This window comes from Paramormyrops kingsleyae, chromosome 4 (assembly GCF_048594095.1).
Source record: "Paramormyrops kingsleyae isolate MSU_618 chromosome 4, PKINGS_0.4, whole genome shotgun sequence".
Classification (NCBI taxonomy): Eukaryota; Metazoa; Chordata; class Actinopteri; order Osteoglossiformes; family Mormyridae; genus Paramormyrops; species Paramormyrops kingsleyae.
In genome coordinates, this window is record NC_132800.1 from 20,699,484 (window position 1) to 20,720,203 (window position 20,720).

The window sequence follows — 20,720 nt, forward strand, 5'->3', positions numbered from 1 at the left end:
CTTCTGTCATAATTTTTGTTTTATGATGCGCCAAATGTTCTCAATGAGTGAAAGATCTGGACCATTGGCAGGCTAGTTCAGTACCCGGACCGTGTTCAATTCCGAACGAATTGTGTTCACTGATGACGTTTTCTGGAAATATTCCTGAGCCCATTTAGTGATTTCCATTGCAGAATCATGCCTATTTGTGAGGCACTGCTGCCTAAGGGCCCGAAGATCATGGGCATCCAGAATACTTGTCCCTTACGCACAGAGATTTCTCCAGATTCTCTGAATCTTTTGATTATATTATGTACTGTAGATGATGATATTTTCGACTTCTTTGCAATTTTACACTGAGGAACTTTTCTCCTGAAATTGCTCCACTATTTGTCGATGCGGTATTAGGGGGATTGGTGATCCTCTGCCCATCTATACTTCTGAAAGACACTGCAACTCTAAGACGCTCTTTTTATACCCAGTCATGTTACTGACCTGTTGCCAATTGACCTAATTATTTGCAAATTGTTCCTCCAGCTGTTGGGTTTTTGCACCACTAACTTTTCCAGCCTCTTATTGCCCCCGTCCCAACTTTTTTGAGACGTGTTGCTGTCATGAAATTCAAAATGAGCCAATATTTTTCGCTAAATAGCAAAATGTCTCACTTTAAACATTTTACCTGTTTTATATGTTCTGTTGTGAATAAAATATCAGTTTCATGAGATTTTTATGTCATTGCATTCTGTTGTTATTTTTTGGAATGGGGTTAAAGGTTCCAGCGGCACCTCCTGGTGGGAGAAGGACTACACTACATCAATGCCATCTGCCTTTTGTCTATGGCTCACACTCCTTCTGACCAAACTTCAAAGGGTCCACATTTCTCCCCAGGAATGAAGGCTGAGTCTCTAACACCACACTTCAGGACATGCAGAGGAACATCTGTCACCGTAGGCGCAGTCACGGTGAGGTCAGCCGGATGTACTGCCCAACCCCACCCCAGAGTCACCAAGGGGCTTCCTGTTCCCCCAAATGTGTCCCTGCTGCACTAAACAACCCACTCACCCACCAAAACAAATAGCAGACAAACCGAACAAAAGAGAACTAGACCATTAAAAACACATTGACCAATCCGAGACATCCCGAGGAAGTATTAAAAACACATTGACCAATCAGAGACATCCCGAGGAAGTTTCCTTTGTACAACTTGAGATGTCAATAAATGCCTACAAGCTCACAGACCTCCAGCAGCACCCTATGGAGGTCCCCTTCCCAGGCTGCTCCAGTGAGTGCTAACCAGTCCCATCTAGAAGGTTCTTTCAGCATAGACAGGAGCCAGTGGGGTCACATATCCATATAGCGATTGGCTAAAATGTCTTTTATTTTTATATGCAATAGTATGGACAAAAAAATCAATTTTAGCAGACTATAATTGTGTACCAGAACAGTAAAAAAAATGCAAGATACAGATATTTGAGGGGCGTCCGGCCGCAGCGTACGTTCACACACTAGTGGTAAGCAACAACTTCTTCATTTCTGCAGCCCTGGTGTGACCTGCGGTCTCACCGTCACGAGGAGTCGGAGCAGGAGGCTGGTCTTCAGGGCCCAGCCGGGGAGGGAGTCCCTCTGTGTTCAGTGGACACCAGCAGAACCCACTCTATTTTTACCGTGGTATCTGCTGCGAGCTTCCTCCTTTTCTGAGGCAATGAGGCGAGGGAGGTGTCCCCTCCCCCCGCCATGCCGAAATGCACAGTCTGCCTTCACAGTGTGCGTCCAGGGGGGAGGGGCACTCTGTGTTTACAAGTACACTCCTCCACTAACTGTACATGAAACTGTACACGGAGTAAGTGCACTGTAGAATCTCTTTAGGTACATGTGGGGTAGGGGGCAGTAGGGTGTGTAGCGGTGTGCAAGTAGAGTAGGGGTGTGCAGGTATAGTACAGGAACTTACTTAGTGTCTTGTTTTCTATAAGTATAGTAAACAGATATAGGACGGCCATGTTGGTATAAATGTTAGGGCCTAGTTGTATCCCAATAATTAGGGTGCATTTGGACTGAATGTAGGTTCCTATACATGCATCCCATTTCCACGCCCACTTCCCTACAAAAACACAGCAGTGGGGCCACAAAGCCGTTTTTCAGGGACGTGAACCAGCCCGTTGTTTTGCAAGTGGTGACACGCCGTGCTCAGCGCTCTAACGATCGTGGCGTTATTCTGTAAACCCTTTAATCTAAGGGATTAATGAGAAAGTGAGGGAGACAAGCCACTGGTTTGCTACAACGATCTAATTAGCAGGCTGACATAAAGAGGACAGGTATTAAAGGCTTGGGGAGACATTAACCCAGAGTGACCCACTATCTGAATGAGTAGCCCCGGTGCCGCACACAGTGGTAGCCCTGCTTATGCTCTGTGTTTGCAGGTTCTGATGCGGGTTTCCTCCACTGCTCCTCACGTAGTCTTCAAATTTCCCATAGTGTGCGTGTAAGTGTCCTGAGATGGACTGGCATCCATCACCCCAGCCTTGTGACCTCCTGACCCCTCGGAAAATGGCTCTCAGGTATGACCGAGTGGCCCGAGGTATGAAACACATGTCTGAAGAAGAACAGCCCCAACCAGGCAGCAGACTGGGCCCCAGCCAATCAGGAGGGAGTTCCGTGGTGATGTCATGCCAGAGTCCCCGCCCTCATGCCTATGTTTGGAAGCATGGAATTAAACATGCATGTGCACCTTAATGGTACACGTGTGGTTCTCGCGGCCTGTCACAAGAGAAGAATCAGTCGCTGCAAATTAGCCTCTGACATCTGGGTCTAATCTGCTTCAGCACAGGGTACACTGGGGCGGGCTTGGACCTGATGCCATGTTGGTATTCAGAGCTCAGATGACGGGCAGTCTGCTTTCCACGCCAAGGCTCATCTGTGGAAACGGACAGCAGGGCTGCTGTCATTCACAGCATGGTCCGCGGCCAAGCCCGTATACAAGGTGAATTTAAAATGGGACAAAGCAAAGGTCCAGCTGATGCGGTCAGTCACAGTTCTGAGAATCAATGCCCTACTGAGCACACTAGGGTAATAGATGTGGGGACAGGGGCGGCATCTACCTACAGGGTGTGTCAGGTGACCAACAGTCCCATAGGATTGGCCGACACTAATGTGTGTGTGACATTGCGCCCCCTAGGGGCCAAGTAACAACAAGGGACTGTCCCACATTATTCCCCTTTAATACTATAGAGATGTGTTTCCGTTTGTTCCCTCCACCACCCCACCCCCCACCCCTAGCCCAGCCGTTTCCCGAAAACGCCACCTTTTCCTGTCTCGGATTTGGACGCCGCTTGATAGCAGTGATGAAAGTGTAACAGCGGGAGGCAGGAAAGGAAGTCAGGGTCAGACAATCCCAGGAACGCAGCCACCTCCCTCAGTAAATGTCACATGTCACGGCCCTAGGAGTCACATGATGGTATTTGTGTCACTTACTGATGATTTAATCGGATACGATCGCATGTTTTTAAGTGAAAGTCAGGTTTCATGGCGTAAAACAGATTTGAAGTTGCTGCTTCTGGCTTTACGTCGGATCACCCAAGAATTTTTACGATCCCTCTTCTGTGATTCTCTTCTGCTCTACATCGCTTGGGGTGACTATGAACCGCTGAAGTCAGCTAGAAACAAGCTGTGTCTCCGTGGTACCTGTTGTGCCGGTCGTGTGGCACCCGCCCACAACCCTGGGGTAGCAAACCTGGCCCGAGCACGACGCCAGAACACCGCGGAGCGAAACCAGACAAGTAAAACGCACAGGTGGTCAGCTAACTTCTGTGAGCCGCAGAAGCAGCCAATCATATGATCCCTCCTTTGTGACCCACACAGGCAGCCTATCATGTTACACCTCATTAGTGATTCACACGAGTAGCCTTTCACGTCACACGTCAAACAAACAGCCAATCATATGTATGAATGCAACACTAAATACTATGCAAAGATTAAATGTATATAAAAATGCATTTTAGGCTACAGAAATGATAACTGGTCAAACTGTTCTGAGGCTTAATAAGGAAAGCTGGAAAATAATATATCCATCCCTGTATCCAAACATACATGAAAGTGCTTTTAGAGACTATAAAGCCTGAGAGATGTGCAGCCTGCACTGCTGACAGCCTGGTAACGCGGCACTTCACTGCACTGCTGACGGCCTGGTAACGCGGCACTTCACTGACATGCTGACGGCCTGGTAACACGGCACTTCACTGCACTGCTGACAGCCTGGTAACGTGGCACTTCACTGCACTGCTGACGGCCTGGTAACGTGGCACTTCACTGACATGCTGACGGCCTGGTAACGCGGCACTTCACTGCACTGCTGACGGCCTGGTAACGCGGCACTTCACTGCACTGCTGACGGCCTGGTAACGAGGCACTTCACTGCACTGCTGACGGCCTGGTAACGCGGCACTTCACTGCACTGCTGACGGCCTGGTAACACGGCACTTCACTGCACTGCTGACAGCCAGTAAAGGCGGCACTTCACTGCACTGCTGACAGCCTGGTAACACGGCACTTCACTGCACTGCTGACGGCCTGGTAACGAGGTACTTCACTGCACTGCTGACAGCCTGGTAACGCAGCACTGCACTGCACTGCTGACGGCCTGGTAACGCGGCACTGCACTGCACTGCTGACAGCCTGGTAACACGGCACTTCACTGCACTGCTGACGGCCTGGTAACGCGCCACTTCACTTCACTGCTGACAGCCTGGTAACGCTGCACTGCACTGCTGACGGCCTGGTAACGCGGCACTTCACTGCACTGCTGACGGCCTGGTAACGCGGCACTGCACTGCACTGCTGACGGCCTGGTAACGCGGCACTTCACTGCACTGCTGACAGCCTGGTAACGCGGCACTTCACTCTTACTGAAAAAGCAGCAGATAAAATCCTGCTCATTATTGTTATTTCCTTTACATTTTGTAATATCCAGATGCAACGTGTGTGAAATTAGCTGACACGGTAGATACAGAACCTAGATTTGAAGAGACACAAAAGATTGACACAATTATGGATCAGCCAGACATTAACAAAAAACATGAAGCAACACATTTGAAAAGAAGGAAAATTGACTCTGTGGTCTGTGTGCGATCAGCACCTGTGATTCATTGATTCATTCGAGCAGCCTATCAAATAATGCCCGCCAAAATCAACATGTTCCGGTAAGTAGCAGTAGGACCCTGCCCAGGGTGTACCCTTGCTCTGTGCCCTGTGCATGCCCCCCATGACCCTGGCCAAGCAGATGGATGGATGGATGGATGGATGCAGGAGACACTGGGCTCCATAAATCTGTTCATGCCAGTAAATGTTACCCTCGTACGGCAGTTCCTGTTTAGACTACAAACTGCAGTGGAAGATGTAGACCGCTCATGTTGTGGGGTGGTCTTAAGCGATGCTTTGTGAGCAGCCCAGAAACCCTCAGATGAGTCACTGTTCAGCCGGGATCAATGATAATCTGCAAGGCTCCCCAAAGCTAATCAATAGCATGATCGATGGGTTGGTCACCTCATGCCTCTGGAGGCCTCAGACAACGACTGTCTGACTTTGTGTCTTTGCAGCTGTTGAGCAGACAAAGGGGTGTGGTCAGTGGGTGGGGCCAGGATAGGGGCGGGGCACTTCTCACCTGAGTCTCTCCTCCTCCTTCTTACGCAGCTTCATGTCCCGCTGCACCACTTCCAGGACATGCTCCGCCTCCTGCTCAGTCAGGCCCGACAGGTCTATCTTCTTGCCCATGCTGATTTGAGGGGTACGCCCCCAGGTCGGGTCCTCCAATCACAGGGCAAAGGTCGGTCAGCTTGTCCAATCGCGAGCGGGGGATAAGTCGGGTCCTCCAATCACAGGGCAGTAGTGATCAGGTGTGTCTAGGGAAAGGGAATGAGCGAAAGCGGTGAAACACACACAGCGGGACACGGGGGAACCAGCATCACCTTTCGGTTGTTCCAGGCTTTGCTGCATTGACCCAGGAGGACTGCAGTCCTGGAGGTTTTCAGGATGTATGATTATTAAGAACATGTTATAGAGTGTTTCTTCTAATTTACGTTCAACAATTACACTCAGTGCCCAACATTTTGCATAATTCTCTGCCGAGACAGATTAGTTAAATGTCATTTTCTCACCAAGCTTAATTAACCTTCTGGTTTCTTATGTAACAAGCACGCTGTTTCGGATTAGTTCTCAGTGGAGCAAGACAGTAACAAATTTCCTTCATAGGGAACAAATACTAGCATGGCAAATGGGCACCTGAGAGCAATTACGACACACAAAAAAAAACCACAAATCCATGTGCAAGGCATATAAATCGGTATTAAAAGTTTGGTGATTGCTAGTGTTTTGCTTTCCCGCTGGCACCGGGCTGTTGAGGGCTGTGGAGACTCTGAGGTGAGGCAAGGATCCAGCTTCAGCTCTGTCCTGTTGAAATGCCAAACTACTGCTTAATTTCATGGTGCCCCATATACAGGGAAACCCCATAGACAGCCATGGGAGGGGTAAAATACCCTCATATGGTGGCCGGCCATCCCATCCAAAGCATCCCCCTGCCTTGTGCCCTGTGATGCCAGTGACAGCACACCTACAGTATGACCCAGGCCAGGTTAAGCAGATGAAGAATAATCCATCCATCCACCATCCAGAGTTCTGGGTTGTTTGGGGGGCCTGGAGCTGATCCCAGGCAGCACACGGCACAAGGTTGGGGTACATCCAGGCCGAGATGCGATACAGGTCCACACACAGGGCAAAAGCTAAATTCGAACCTCCAACCCTAGCCAATGAGCCACCCACCAAAAAAAACCTACTATGTTAAAGCCACCTGAAATTAGATCATATAATTAAACACATTCTTATCAACACTAAACAGCTGGGAGCTCATTCTTGTGTTTGATAAGAACGTTTTTTTTCCCCATACTGCTGAAATTCATGAATAGAATTTATCTGGTCCTGCATGCTGGCCCATCACTGAAACACAATAACAATTAAAAATCCTTCTATACTCTGCAAACCTCACCAGTATATAATCGGTTTTGGTGTAACTATGGCAACCAGCTCAGCAATCATAAGTGTTCTGTTAGTCTGCTGCTGTGCATGGTTTTATATTTCCGCCATATACATGTATTTTCAATCATTCCACATAATAAATTAACCCGGGGCTTTAATTCATAGACAGTGTCAACAGAAAATTATGGACATCTGCTTGCCTTAAATATTTATTAATCAACAATGGTCATTAATATTACATGCCCATTTCCTGACCAAATACTCCCCCATCAGAAATGATAAAGACAAGGATGTCATACTTGGCCAACTCAAGTAAACATGCAGCGGCCAAACAGCTCTTTGCCCTGAGTTGACCCCTTTTATGCTGAAACAGAAAACATCTCTTAAAACTCTGTGGAATTTAAAAACCCATACAAAGAAGTTCTCACACAAATATTCACAACAGCCTTTAAAACATTGGCTAAGGCAATGAATCTGTTTAGCACCTCAAGGGCAGTTAGCCCTTCTCAGGACACTTTCTGGGATCATCATGACTGACCATGTCTCCTGGAATCCCAGTTTGTTTTTCCTTTAAGCCGGAACTAAAATTTGCAAGGACTTGTCCGAGATCCCAGCCCTGTTGAGAGGCAACGGATGCAGAAGCAAAGGCCTAGAATTCAGGCCTCACCAAACAGTCGAGCGTCTCCTCATAATTTTTCTGAATAATTTTTCTGGTGGTCAATTAGGCATGCAGCTGTGCTTGAAAACCAAGTGAATATTTTGCACTGTTTTTCCACTGCACTTTGAAGAAATGGGTTCATTGAATGTACATGATTTACATGAAATCCATATCAAACATATTCTTTCATATGATGCACTGGGCTTGAAACACGCACATCAGCTCCACCTTAAGCCGCTTCCAATCGATAACCGTGAAATAAGCCCTTCAGTGTCCGACAGTCCAGATGCCACCCCAAAACCCTGCCTTTTCGGGCGGGAAAAAAAAATATTTATATATATCAAATAGTTGATTCCCATCTCAACCCACAAGACTCACTCATTTCTGCATCAATTATTATACATGACTTGGCATTTATTTTTAACATAAGGAGGCAATGAGCTGACGCTGTTAGAAGCGTGTCCCCCAACGCCAGGTATTGAATTCACCCTATTAGGTTTTCAAATGGCAACTGTCACGCTTCCTGCTTTCCCCGAATTTATTTTCATCGTCCGCCGAATTTACAAAGTCACTACCCCTCGTTACTGCTATTACAGTGCAGTGATACACGCGTATAACCGAAAATGGCATATTGCCAGGTCATGCCCGTTAAATAATAATAAAGTATGGGAAGCACAAGATCCGTTGCCCCTCAAATCAAGTGTCGAGTGGGGCTTCATTGTCACACCAGCCACACCACATATTCAGCGCACTGCATACGGTGACACGCAATGACGGAGCGCGATGCTACATATATATGCATGAAGTGAACAGATAGACAGGGCAAGCGTAAAGGGACACACTCTGACACCAATATGACAGTGAGCAATGGTGGAATGTTACGAATATGGGCAATGATGGAAACAGCGCAGCACATAAAAGTGGACCGTAGGACTAAATAATTAACAAAATAACTATCCGAGATAAATAATGATATAAAATGAGTATTCGTAACACTGGCCATAACGGTGTAACTGGCAATAAAGTGACAAACCTGTGAAACTTGTTACAATGCATTTGCCGTGCGACACAACGTTGCTGGTCAATGCATTGAGAATTTCATGCTTGTGCTTAAAGCTGTATTCTGGACCCCTTCGACGCCAGTATTTAACTCTCAATTCATTCAGCCATGAAGCTCGAAAATCGTTCACTAGCCCTTCCTGACGAAAAAAAGTAAAGTGATCCCCGGCTATCTGGAATATCCACGATCTACCCCAGCTTTTGGGTGAACGTGATTTAAAGTTTCAGAAAACTTTAACTTACCGACCACAAACTACTCACCGGGTACGTATGCGCCTGCTGTCGGAATAAAGGTGCTGTATTGTACACTGACCCCCTCCCGTAAAGACCTAGATGCGATCGCCTCTACCCCACCTCCTCCGGTCAAAGATGGAGGGGGTGCGTTAAAGGATTTGTGTCCGTCTTCCTCGGGTCGCTATAGCATCTTCCGTCATTTTCCCACCACACAATCCTAGTGTGTTTTCTCGCTTCCCTTATGACCGTGAGGTGTGCAACACAAACAAGCGACTAAACACGCTTTTGAATGTGTTTTCTATTTTTATATTTTGTTACGATACGGTTTTTTTTAGTTGTTATGGATATATATATAGAAATAGAGCGGTATTTTGTTAACAGAATTAATTAAAAAAAAAATAATTCTGCAGACCGGTCGATTACAACGATTCCCCGCAAGCGGTCTCATGCCGTTTTGTTAAATGGATTTATTTAATTCTCACTAAGTATTTTTTAAGCCTGCTTAGGTTAAAAGAAATTTTGTGACGGTCTAACAGAAGTGCTCCTTGTGGGATCTAAACCTTGAGTAGCAGTACGGTTCCTTAATCGTACCTCGTTCCGAAACGCTTTCAATTGACACCTTCCGCCCTCAAATGCTATAGCTGTTCCTCCCGTCACCAAGATGAAAAGGTCCATGCATGAAATAAAATCCTTGTTCTTGTTTCGAAAGGTCAAACTTCATAGTTCTGTTACTGCCATTCCCGCCCCAGCCCCCCCCCATTCTCACCTGACAGTCCAGCTGGATTTTGGCGAGACACTCTGTAGGTCATCTTAAAGGGGGGGGGGGGTGCAGTCATTCTGTGGCAGCACAGAGCCAGCTGGAACCTGTCTCGGTGTGCCGTGGGGTGACGGGAGGGGTCGCTGGCCGTAGCTGTGGGCGATGGTTTTGTCATGGTCGTTTCCGTGATCCTCTTTTAATTTGCGTTAAAATGAACTTGTCGATGGCTAATTGGACCTCTGAATCGTCCATTGAATGTGACTGTGGGTGTGACGCGTTTGTGTCTGTGTGTGTGTGCGCGTGCTGACCGCTCAATAAATGGGGGGACATATCTGCCCGGACACAGTCACGGTCTGTCACTTACGCATGTGCTGATCTGCAGACGAAACATCACACACGCCGTTACAAAGCGTGAAGAACCAGAGCCCAGAGGCACAGGTCAGCCGTTGGGCTCGGGACAGAGAGTCCCTGAAGCGTGGCAAGTGGTATTGATTTGTGGTGAAATCCGTCAAAGCCGGCCAGCCCCCCCAACATGGAAACTCCACACACATGGAGCCATGAACCCTGGTCATAGAGGTGTCAGTGCTGACCACTGCTCCGACACGCTGACCACTGCTCCGACACGCTGACCACTGCTCCGACATGCTGACCCTTCCTTCTAAATAGTTCATCCTTTGTAACAGACATGTCTCATGAAAGGTCAATTGTCTGCATCTGCAGAACACCTGCATTAATTAAACACTGGGGGGGGGGGTCGACATAAATCTACATATCTGTGTAGGATTAACAGATTAGAGCCCATACAGTGGTCAGCAGTGAGGGAGGAATGAGCGGATTAAAGCGGAAATGGCTTTTCCGGAGACGTTCAAAGTCCTTCAGTGAGGGAGGGTCAGAACAATGGCGGTCTTGGAAATTAGGCAGGCCAGAGAGGGGTTATGTAAGTGGAACAGTCTGGCTAAGTGGCTGTGGTTCGGAACTCAGCACATGTATTTAATTTGGGCTGTGATGTTGCTTCCCTCCCCCCCCTACCCCCCCACCCCAAACCGACATGTGTTCAGGGTTCAGGTCTGTGGAAACAGAGCTACGCCAACAAGCTTGTGCGGTCGACTGCGATGCTTGATTGCGTCCCTCCGGATCGACAAAAATGGCCATTCCTGATGGAGAGATCTGACTTGTGACAGACCTATCAAATTTAGATTGGCAAATCTAATTACTTCTCGGTGTTAATTGCTGAAACAAATCATTACATAAATGCCTCTTATCAGGACCGAGATCTTGTCACATTTTCCTGTACAGGAACCACTTCCCACGGTCCCTTGGGGCAATTCAAGCAGAGCCGAGCAATCAGGCCAGCTTAGTGAAGTACACAGCGTCCCCCGTCACCCTCTGCGCGTAAACACTCTCGCCCAGTGAACCATTCCGTGCGTTACTCCTAATGGGGCTGTTTACTGATTATAGGCTTTGATCTGACAAGCCCACATTTCTGTTTCAAGACACAAGTTGGCGTCACACTCAGCTATGAAAAGAACAAAAGTTTCCTACTGGAAATGTTTTTGTTTTAATTTGCAATTTAATTAGGTGATTAACCCTGGCTCTCAGACAACGATTTAACAGATTAATCAATTCATTATAATGTAAATTTGGAGCTGATCTGAAATGCTACATTTTTAAGAGAGCGTAAGCAATGAAAATAAATTATATAATTGCTATATTTGATAAGTGACCTTTTATCCAAGTAAGCAGGTCAGAATAAACTGTTTAAATAACAGGGAAGATAAAAAGCTGACCCTCATTTACCATCGCTGAGCAGGAGCACCAAATCCAGCCAATACAGTGGAAGCCATTACTAGGTCACATGTGTCACATGGGCCAATCACAGCTCACAGCATGCTCTCAAGCACCATCCAGGATGCCTGATATTCCAGGCCTTCCTACTCGCTCAGCGCCAGGCGGCATTACTGCCATGGTCTGTCAGATGGCAGACGGTGTCAGGGGCCTGCAGAGAAACCAAGTACAAGGCGCCGGTACTCCCCATGTTATACAGTACAAGGCGCCGGTACTCCCCTTGTTATACAGTACAAGGCGCCGGTACTCCCCATGTTATACAGTACAAGGCGCCGGTACTCCCCATGTTATACAGTACAAGGCGCCGGTACTCCCCATGTTATACAGTACAAGGCGCCGGTACTCCCCATGTTATACAGTACAAGGCGCCGGTACTCCCCATGTTATACAGTACAAGGCGCCGGTACTCCCCTTGTTATACAGTACAAGGCGCCGGTACTCCCCATGTTATACAGTACAAGGCGCCGGTACTCCCCTTGTTATACAGTACAAGGCGCCGGTACTCCCCATGTTATACAGTACAAGGCGCCGGTACTCCCCATGTTATACAGTACAAGGCGCCGGTACTCCCCATGTTATACAGTACAAGGCGCCGGTACTCCCCATGTTATACAGTACAAGGCGCCGGTACTCCCCATGTTATACAGTACAAGGTGCCGGTACTCCCCATGTTATACAGTACAAGGCGCCGGTACTCCCCATGTTATACAGTACAAGGCGCCGGTACTCCCCATGTTATACAGTACAAGGTGCCGGTACTCCCCTTGTTATTCAGTTCCAGGTGCCAGTACTCCCTTTGTTATTCAGAACCAGGCACCGGTACTCCCCTTGTTATTCAGAACCAGGCACCGGTACTCCCCCTGTTATCCAGAACCAGGCACCGGTACTCCCCTTGATAATCAGTACCAGGTGCCGGTACTCCCCTTGTTATTCAGAACCAGGCACTGGTACTCCCCCTGTTATCCAGAACCAGGCACCGGTACTCCCCTTGATAATCAGTACCAGGTGCCGGTACTCCCCTTGTTATTCAGAACCAGGCACTGGTACTCCCCCTGTTATCCAGAACCAGGCACCGGTACTCCCCTTGATAATCAGTACCAGGTGCCGGTACTCCCCTTGTTATTCAGAACCAGGCACTGGTACTCCCCCTGTTATCCAGAACCAGGCACCGGTACTCCCCTTGATAATCAGTACCAGGTGCCGGTACTCCCCTTATTATTCATCACAAGCGGATACTGAAAGGTGCCAAATAAATTGAAAGAGGAGTCAGTACTGTATACTGGTGAGTACCGGCCCACATCAGGCACTGGGCATAACTGAACACACCCGGAGCTCCAGGCGTGAGGCCACTCCCATGGGCATCATGGCCATGCAGATGGGATGACAGAAGAGGCACCAGCCCCTGGCAGGGAGAGAGACGCCCTCCCCCCACCGAGGTGCCTGCCATCATCAGCACACAGATGTACCATGAGGGGAAGAAACATCCTTCTGTATTTCATGTGGTGGGGGGAGTGTGTGAGCCCTGGCCCTCTCTGCTCACCGAGTTCAGGGGGGTTTCTCCCGCCTGCCCAGACACATGCGCATGGCTTGTGCACATGCGAGAAAGTGAATGGATGGATGGATGGATGGAGTATCCAATAACTGACCCATAACTCCTGAGAATAAACCCCTCTTGCTGTGTTCCCCACATGTCCTCTCCGATCTTATCTGCCCCTCACTGCTCTGTCATCCATCATTCTGATTTGTTTACTTCATGCCCCCGTTCACATCTCAGCGCAGCCCTGCCAACGGAAAAATTCCTATCCCAGGCAGGAAGCTGGCTGCTTCCTCCAGCCCGCCTGCACGAGGGTGGGTTCGGCGAACCCGCCTCCACGCCGTGTGTGTGTGGGTTTATAAAGGCACCCACTGCGGTTCCATCCCCCCAGACCCTTAACATGGAGGTCACTCTGCTGGTTCTCCTGCTCTGCCTGCAGCGCAACTGGCCCCTTATGGCCACCGCCGAGGAGGACGGCGAAGCAGAGGGGAACGCTGTTGCCAGGCCAAGCCAGGACGTCGCCGGGGGAGGGGTAAGAGGCCGCTCCTCACCCACTGCTTTCTCATCACGTTCGAAAAATAAAACCTGGCCGACGAGCTGATCTGTTTACTGTTGATGGGGAAACTCGTTTAATCAGCTGCCGATCGTCCAGAGTATTGTTTCCAGTTAAAAAACGTTTGTGGAAAATAAAACTGTAATTAAGCTTCAAATTGAAATAAATTCTATTCTAAGATTTTACTAAGATGGTCTTCCTCTGTGTACGCTGTCATGCTCAAAGAGGTGACTCTTGAATTAATTACTAGCCTCTGTCATGTGAACGACCTCTGTCATGTGAACGACCTCTGTCATGTGACGGACCTGCATTCAGTGGACTCCTTTGTTTTGCCAAAGGCCCCCTGACTTTTCCATTGGGTGCAGAAATTTTGGCTTTCTGGGATTTAGTAATCTATTCCAGATTCAGGTCCTGCTGTGGGGAGGGAACACTTATTGGTAACAACACAGGCAGTAATTTAACTAGGCTAGCTGGAAGGCACCGGAATGAAGGAATCAATGTAATTGGATGTGTTTTTTCATCCTGTGCCTAGGCTGCAATTAAAACTCAAATAGTTTAATAAGATTAAACAAGATGTGATGCATTTAAATTAAGTGAAATTACTGTTAACACATCGGGTGTCAGGGTAGGTCACGCTCCGCTCATGCTGTTCTCTCACACCTCTGAGGTTGAGGGGTCCAATCCCACCTCCACTGTGTGTATATGGAATAGGTCTGTATTACATTGTGGGGACCAAATGTCCCCCACAATGTAATAAAGTTCTTCTTTTTTTTTTTAAGTTGTGGGGTCCCCACAAAGATCTGTAAATGCAATCAAAAAAGTAAAAATGCCACAAGTCTCGTATTTTGTTTGGTTACTTATGGATAAGGTTAGGGCTGGGTAGGGGTTAAGGTCATCATGTTGGGATTAGAGTTTTCCCCATAGAAATGAATGGAGAGTCCCCACAAAGATACAATAACAAAACTGTGTGTGTGTGTGTGTGTGTGTGAGAGAGAGAGAGAGAAAGAGATAGAGAGAGAGAGAGAGAATGTTTTCCTGGTTTCTCCATGTCTGGCAGGTTCCCTCTGGGTATTCCGCTTTCCTCCTGCAGTCCAATGACATGCAGTTAAGCTAATTCGTTTCTCCAGAAATCACCCCTAGGGTGTGACTGTGTGGAACAGTGTGCATGTGTGTGCACTCCAACCTACTTCCCTTTGCAGCCTGGGATAGGCTCCAAGCCCCTCTGTACCCCAAACCAGGATGAGCAGTTAGAGACATCCTGTGATACCTGACATCTGCTTTCTAACGTTACAATTTGTGGAAAAGTAATGGAGCTGATGCCTTGTAGGCGATGAGAGCTGAGGAACAGGCTGCTGGTCTGCCATTAGCCAGCCCAGGCTTAAGGTTCCGAGGAACAGGCTGCTGGTCTGCCATTACCCAGCCCAGGCTTAAGGTTCTGAGGAACAGGCTGCTGGTCTGCCATTAGCCAGCCCAGGCTTAAGGTTCCGAGGAACAGGCTGCTGGTCTGCCATTACCCAGCCCAGGCTTAAGGTTCCAGATCCACCGCTCAAAGCTTATGTGCTTACACCATGGCAGAGATGCAGATGTATCTTTGAAAAGATCTCCAACCTGAACCTGGCTCCATCAGCTGGGTCCGCCATTGGTTTTACACTGCGTATCTCCCACAGGTGCCGGGGCCGAGCGTGTTTCTGATGGAGGCCTCTCTGCCCCAGGGAGCCCTTCCAGACACCGTGATAGCACAGGTGTGCCAGTGGACGGACCTCGGACAACCGCCCACCACATTCCCAGTAACACCCAGCCTCTGATCTCTCTCACACACTTTTTCTCTTGTTTAGGACTACAGGACTAAACGATGGACAAAGAACGGTAAAAAAAAAAGACCAGGGGCATACTCTCCGCTGGGGGTAAGCAGGATCTGTGTGTGTGTGTGTGTGTGTGTGTGTGTGTGTGTGTGTATGCATGTGTGAGGCAGGGCGCAAGAAGCCTTCTAGGTGATTTTTTTTTTCCAGAGACCCTATCCAGAACTTGGGAACAAAACTCAGGATCAGCAGGATCAGAGCGTTCATAAAGAGCGGGGAAACGTCAAGTGAGTGGGGACACTCCGCAGTGCCGCCTCCCCTTGTGCCATGGACGACGTCTGAACCCACGCCCGTTATGAACAACAGATTCTACGACACAAAGCACAACACAGAACCGGATCTGAACTGTTTATTTCTGACCTCATGGGGGCTTAAACTCCAAACCAAAACCCCCAGAGTTAGTATGAAAAATGGCACAAAATCATATCACAAAACACTCAAATTAAACTCAGTAAGAACAGAAAAAAATTCGGAACAAACATTGCAAGCCCCATTTGTTTGGATAAAAAAAATATTTGGCCATTTTAGGCCCTTATTCCTATTAAATGCAAGACCTCTCGCATGCAGTAATGCAGAGTCTCCCTGGCACAGTGCATCTGTGTTTGCTGGGATTCGACATATACATCTCGTAAGCTGTAATTGTGCTGAGCTGTTAGCAATCTGTTCATTTACCGAGACAATGAACATCTTAGGCAAGTTACTCACTGCTATCTTGTATCATGCATGTGCCTCTTTTGAATAAATGGATGCCAGGTGTGGCAGAAGATTACACCGATGAGAACAATTTCATTTCGTCAGTGGTGAGCTTGGAGTCTATCCCAGGGAGACCAGGGCAGAAGAACGAGCTGGGTGGGATACCAGTCAACGACCGGGTGCACACACGTACAGGCGGGGAGGTGCCAAATCTCCTGAATCCATCTTTTTGGAGGAGTAACTGGAAGAGACCTATGGGACACATAAGTGCATAGCAGTATTGAACGTTTGGCTACCATTTTATTTCATATCAACAGTTTTCACCCAGGAAGAACACCCCCCCCCCCCCTTAGCAAGTAGCATAGCATGCTAACACATGTGGCAGCCATCTACTGACATGATAAGCACCTACTTTGGTTTGAAGGTTCAAAATGTTGTGAATCGCAAATGCAGCAGAAGAGACAAACACAGTCACATTTCACTGGGGACTATTATTGTTAAAAGGAGCCAGACCTGGAGAGCATTGAGCTGGGGTATAAGCAGGATCATTTTTATGTGGGGTGGCCAGGAGAGGCTCACAGAAACTGTGAGCACATGAAGTGCGTTAACCGGGATGAGGGGAGAAAACACGTCACAGATCAGCTGTCTGGTTGATGCGCACCAGCTCCGGGCAGATTCCTGAAACATGGAGCTTCCATTACTGCTTTGTGCAATTCAGAGTCCCCCTGTGCACAGCCACACACACACACACACACACACACGCACAAACATTTCATTCTATGAGCAGAAAACCTTTCCCAGCTGGTAACACAAAAATATAGAATTATACACTGTACATATACTACCACTTAGGGTGCTTTTCCACCGCAACAGGTACCGTACCTTCGGTACTTTCAGTACTTACATAAAGTACCAAAAGTATGGTACTTCTTTTGTGTCGGTTTTCCACTGGCGTAAAAACTGGTACCAGCGGCAAATGACATCATCAGTGATTTGCAAGTCCCACCCCAAAGTACCAAAGAAGTACCCCAGCTGGTTTGGCACTTTCGGTACTGGTACTTGACCGGAAGTCAATGGAAAAGTGAAAGTACCGAAAGTACCATACCAAAAGTACCATACTTTGTGCGGTGGAAAAGCGCCCTTACACTCAGTGTGTTCTTAACGTTTCACTGTCTATTCATCCTGATTTATTTACAAAGAAAATAAGTGTATCCTTTGACTTCACCTGTGCTTGTTGCCTGTCTTGACCATGCTCCTACCACATGTCACCAGTAGGTGACACCACTGAGCCCATCTACTACTCTCAGAATCAGCAGGAGGGCTGAGCTGTGCATTCAGCTGCTGGACAAAGCTGAGAGTGTTTATGGAAACCTCATTCCACTCACCATTTAAAATACAGTGAAAATAAAGGGCATTTTTTAAACTGTACAGAATGTAAAGCTGATCAACTTACCTGCCTAATAGGATATGAACAAAATGACACTTATATTGATAAATAAATAGTAAATAAGTTCAATAAACTACTTATCCAGTAGAATCTACAATAAGGCAAAAGGCAGGGGGGGGCATCACAGGGCATTGTAGAGATACCAGTTCACCTAACTGCACAATGTAATCATTTAAATACAAAAGTCTATTTGTTGGGGGAATAAAGGAATCCAAATTAAATACTGGGGGGCACCCCCCCCCCCCCCCCCCCCCCCATCCCCGGATCCTACACCCCCTACATCCAACGCAAGAAGAACATGCAAGCTCCAGACAAAGAGCAAGGCCTCAAACCCATGACCAGTGGTCCAGTTGTAAAAAACTTCCGAAGAAGTTGGAGGGCGTAACATCTGAGCAGGGGAAGGAGGGGCGGGGGGGGGTCCCAATGATAGAATTTGTACTGCCAGGATAGACAGTGTCCAAGTGCATCCTATCCCACCTGGATCCCGGCCCATGGCCCTAGAGGTCACACGCTGCCCGTTGAGTAATGAGCCACCTCTTTTGCAATCAGTCAGCATTTCCGCTCTGAAAATGCTAAAATAAACGCCATACATAATAGCTTATTACCTCTCCCTGGCTCATTATATTTGGTGAAACATTGATTCCAGAATGTGCATTAACAATCTCTGACTGGACCATCACATTTTCCAAGCGCTCCCCCCCCCGCCACCCAGAAGAACCGAACAGAGACGTGACATTAACTAGTGGGGGATAGCAAGGCCCGAACCCAAATAAGCACTCAGCTCGACCACAGAGACCTCCTTCATTAGGCCGTCGCGTTGTCAGGCACCGAGCCCCACTATCACATGCTTCATTACATAAGTATCCCAGGGACGTAGGCGTCAGCGGAAAAAGTCTGTCCAGTGTTCCGATCTGCGTCTGCAAGCTAAAAAATAACACATACTTTTAGTATTGTGATGAAAAGTGGCCGGGGATTAAGAGGCTCTGGATAATGATTTGCACTGTGGAAAAGCCGACACGTGGGTCCACGGCTGGAAGACAGACTCGGGCCTTCAGCCGACTTTCCGGATCCCCTGATCTGAGTCCCGCAGTAGCCACTCAAACAGAGCGTTTGGGGATCCTTCGTCGCTTCCAGATTTTTGAGCGACTGGCTTAACAAACAGGTTTTCTCTTCCAGGCTCGTCGACTGACAGCCACAACGTCGATGCGGCATTTCTGCTCAAATCAGGCGGCATTTTCTCCGACTGCTTCATTTTTCAGGCCCCACACCTACTGAGATTCATCCTTTAACCCAGATGCATGCTTGTGGGGGGGGGGGGCGCAATGGCCGTAAATTCAGCGTACTCCTGCAGCCGCCCCCCCATACTAAAGTAAAAAAAGTGGAACATCAAAATGACACGAGACGTGAATGACGACCTGCTGGACCAAAGCTCTGTTTCTTTCAAGGATTAAGTCCCAGAGGAGCCTTTTTCCAAAACAACTTCAAACACATCGGACCCTGAAATTTTTGGATGGGCGTGACAATGTCATGTTTTTCTGTAATTTTCCAGCTGTTTCATTAAAAGATATTTACCACCAAATTCCAAATTTGACGGCGCTTTTTTAACTTGGTTTATTTATTGCTTACTTTTGTTTGTGGAGACATGGTGGCTCAATGTGCAGCACAGAGGGGGGGCGGGGGGGGACTCCTGCCAACTCTGGGAATGATATACACCCCCCTCGTGCTCACGGGAGTTTTCTGAATCTACATTCAAGTGAGGGAAGGATGGGGTGCAAGAGAAGATCCTCGCTGAAGGCCTCAGCGTGTCCTCTGCCAGCCCTGGGATTCAAACCCATTCCGTTTGGATGTCTGTGAGTTTCCCTCTGTGAAGATGCTCTGTGATGGGCTTTCAGCCACTGTGATTCCTGGGACATGCTCACTGGAATCCCATATTAGATAATGGATGCATGTTTATAATCGGGCATTGGGGTCTGGAGAAAGTTTATGTTTGAGGGCAAATAAATCATATCTTAACTCGTGTTATTGTGCATTTACTGCTAATTTTACGGCAAAAATAACCCAAAACCACAATAGTGCACATTTTGAGGACAGGGTGGTGCACTGTTTACAGTGCCTGCACAGCTATTAAACGAGAATGTGCCCCAATTCACAAACTTAGAAGTCTGAACACAAGTGCAGAGCATCTGTTTATCCGAGAAGCTAAAGGCTAGTTCCATTATAAACATCTGCAAATGCACTGCGGCCGCTGGAACCAAACACATCAGATAAATGTCTTCTTGAGGCTGACACCTCCCCATCCCTGTTAGAGGGACTGTCCTGGACCCTGGGGGGTCCAGGACATCACAGTCATCAGGTCTGTTCAGCGTGTTTACAGAGAGCGGAAATTCAACCGCTGATCCATCATCTGAGGCCTTTTTCCACACCTGCCACCAAACATCCAGAGACTATGTCTGTGACCGATCTGTTCGTCCTTATGACTAAATCGACAACAGGGGTGAATCTCAATAGCAAGAACGCAGAGACCGTCCTCGTGGTCTTGGCGAGACCGGTCTCGCTAACTTGCCTCCCAAGAATGAACTTGGGGCGCAATGAATTATGGGATTGGTCGCGTTTGGCAAGGATGGAACCGATGTATCCATGATATTAGGGGCAGGACAAGAACGACATCCGGGGATTTTTACCGTTGTCATGTACTTCTGTTCTTAGTATTGGAACTGGTCTTCTGCAATGGAAAACGCAAACGGGTACATGAGAACACAAGTTCAAGCATATTGAGGAACACCCCAGGAAAGTGTTTTTCTCACTTTTGGCAAGGCAGATAAATCGACTGTCCAAGTTTACCACTCCCATGTCAAACTCTAATCTGCCCTTTTCCACCAGGTTTCTGTGGAAAGTAATTTCCAGAATCATGCTAAACAACTAGGTTGTGCTTGATGTCTGCTGACAGGATAATGCAGCAGATCATTTCGAAAGTGTTCCTCATTGCCTTATGCAACTAGTTTGTATTTTGTGACTCACTATTTTCATCCAATATTTTTGTAATGCTTGGGTTAACATCTACATTTATGCATTCAGAAAATGC

At 47.7% G+C, this 20,720-nt stretch overlaps 1 protein-coding gene across 5 annotated transcripts in view; it reads right to left on the bottom strand.

Annotated features, from left to right (window-relative positions):
* LOC111840196 (rab effector MyRIP-like) overlaps positions 1-9,560 on the bottom strand; it is a 38,260-nt gene extending 28,700 nt beyond the window's left edge. For 2 of the 5 annotated variants that reach the window (XM_023804762.2, XM_023804758.2), the window contains exons 1-2: positions 8,978-9,168; positions 5,633-5,870 (exon numbers count right to left, since the gene is read on the bottom strand). In XM_023804762.2, the coding sequence (XP_023660530.2) occupies positions 5,633-5,742 (110 nt within the window). In that variant the 5' untranslated portion in view covers positions 5,743-5,870; positions 8,978-9,168. Of the gene's footprint in view, positions 1-5,632; positions 5,871-8,977; positions 9,170-9,541 lie in introns of those variants that run through there. The other 3 variants (XM_023804759.2, XM_023804760.2, XM_023804761.2) reach the window with 3 other exon arrangements.
* Positions 9,561-20,720: the final 11,160 nt, after the last annotated feature.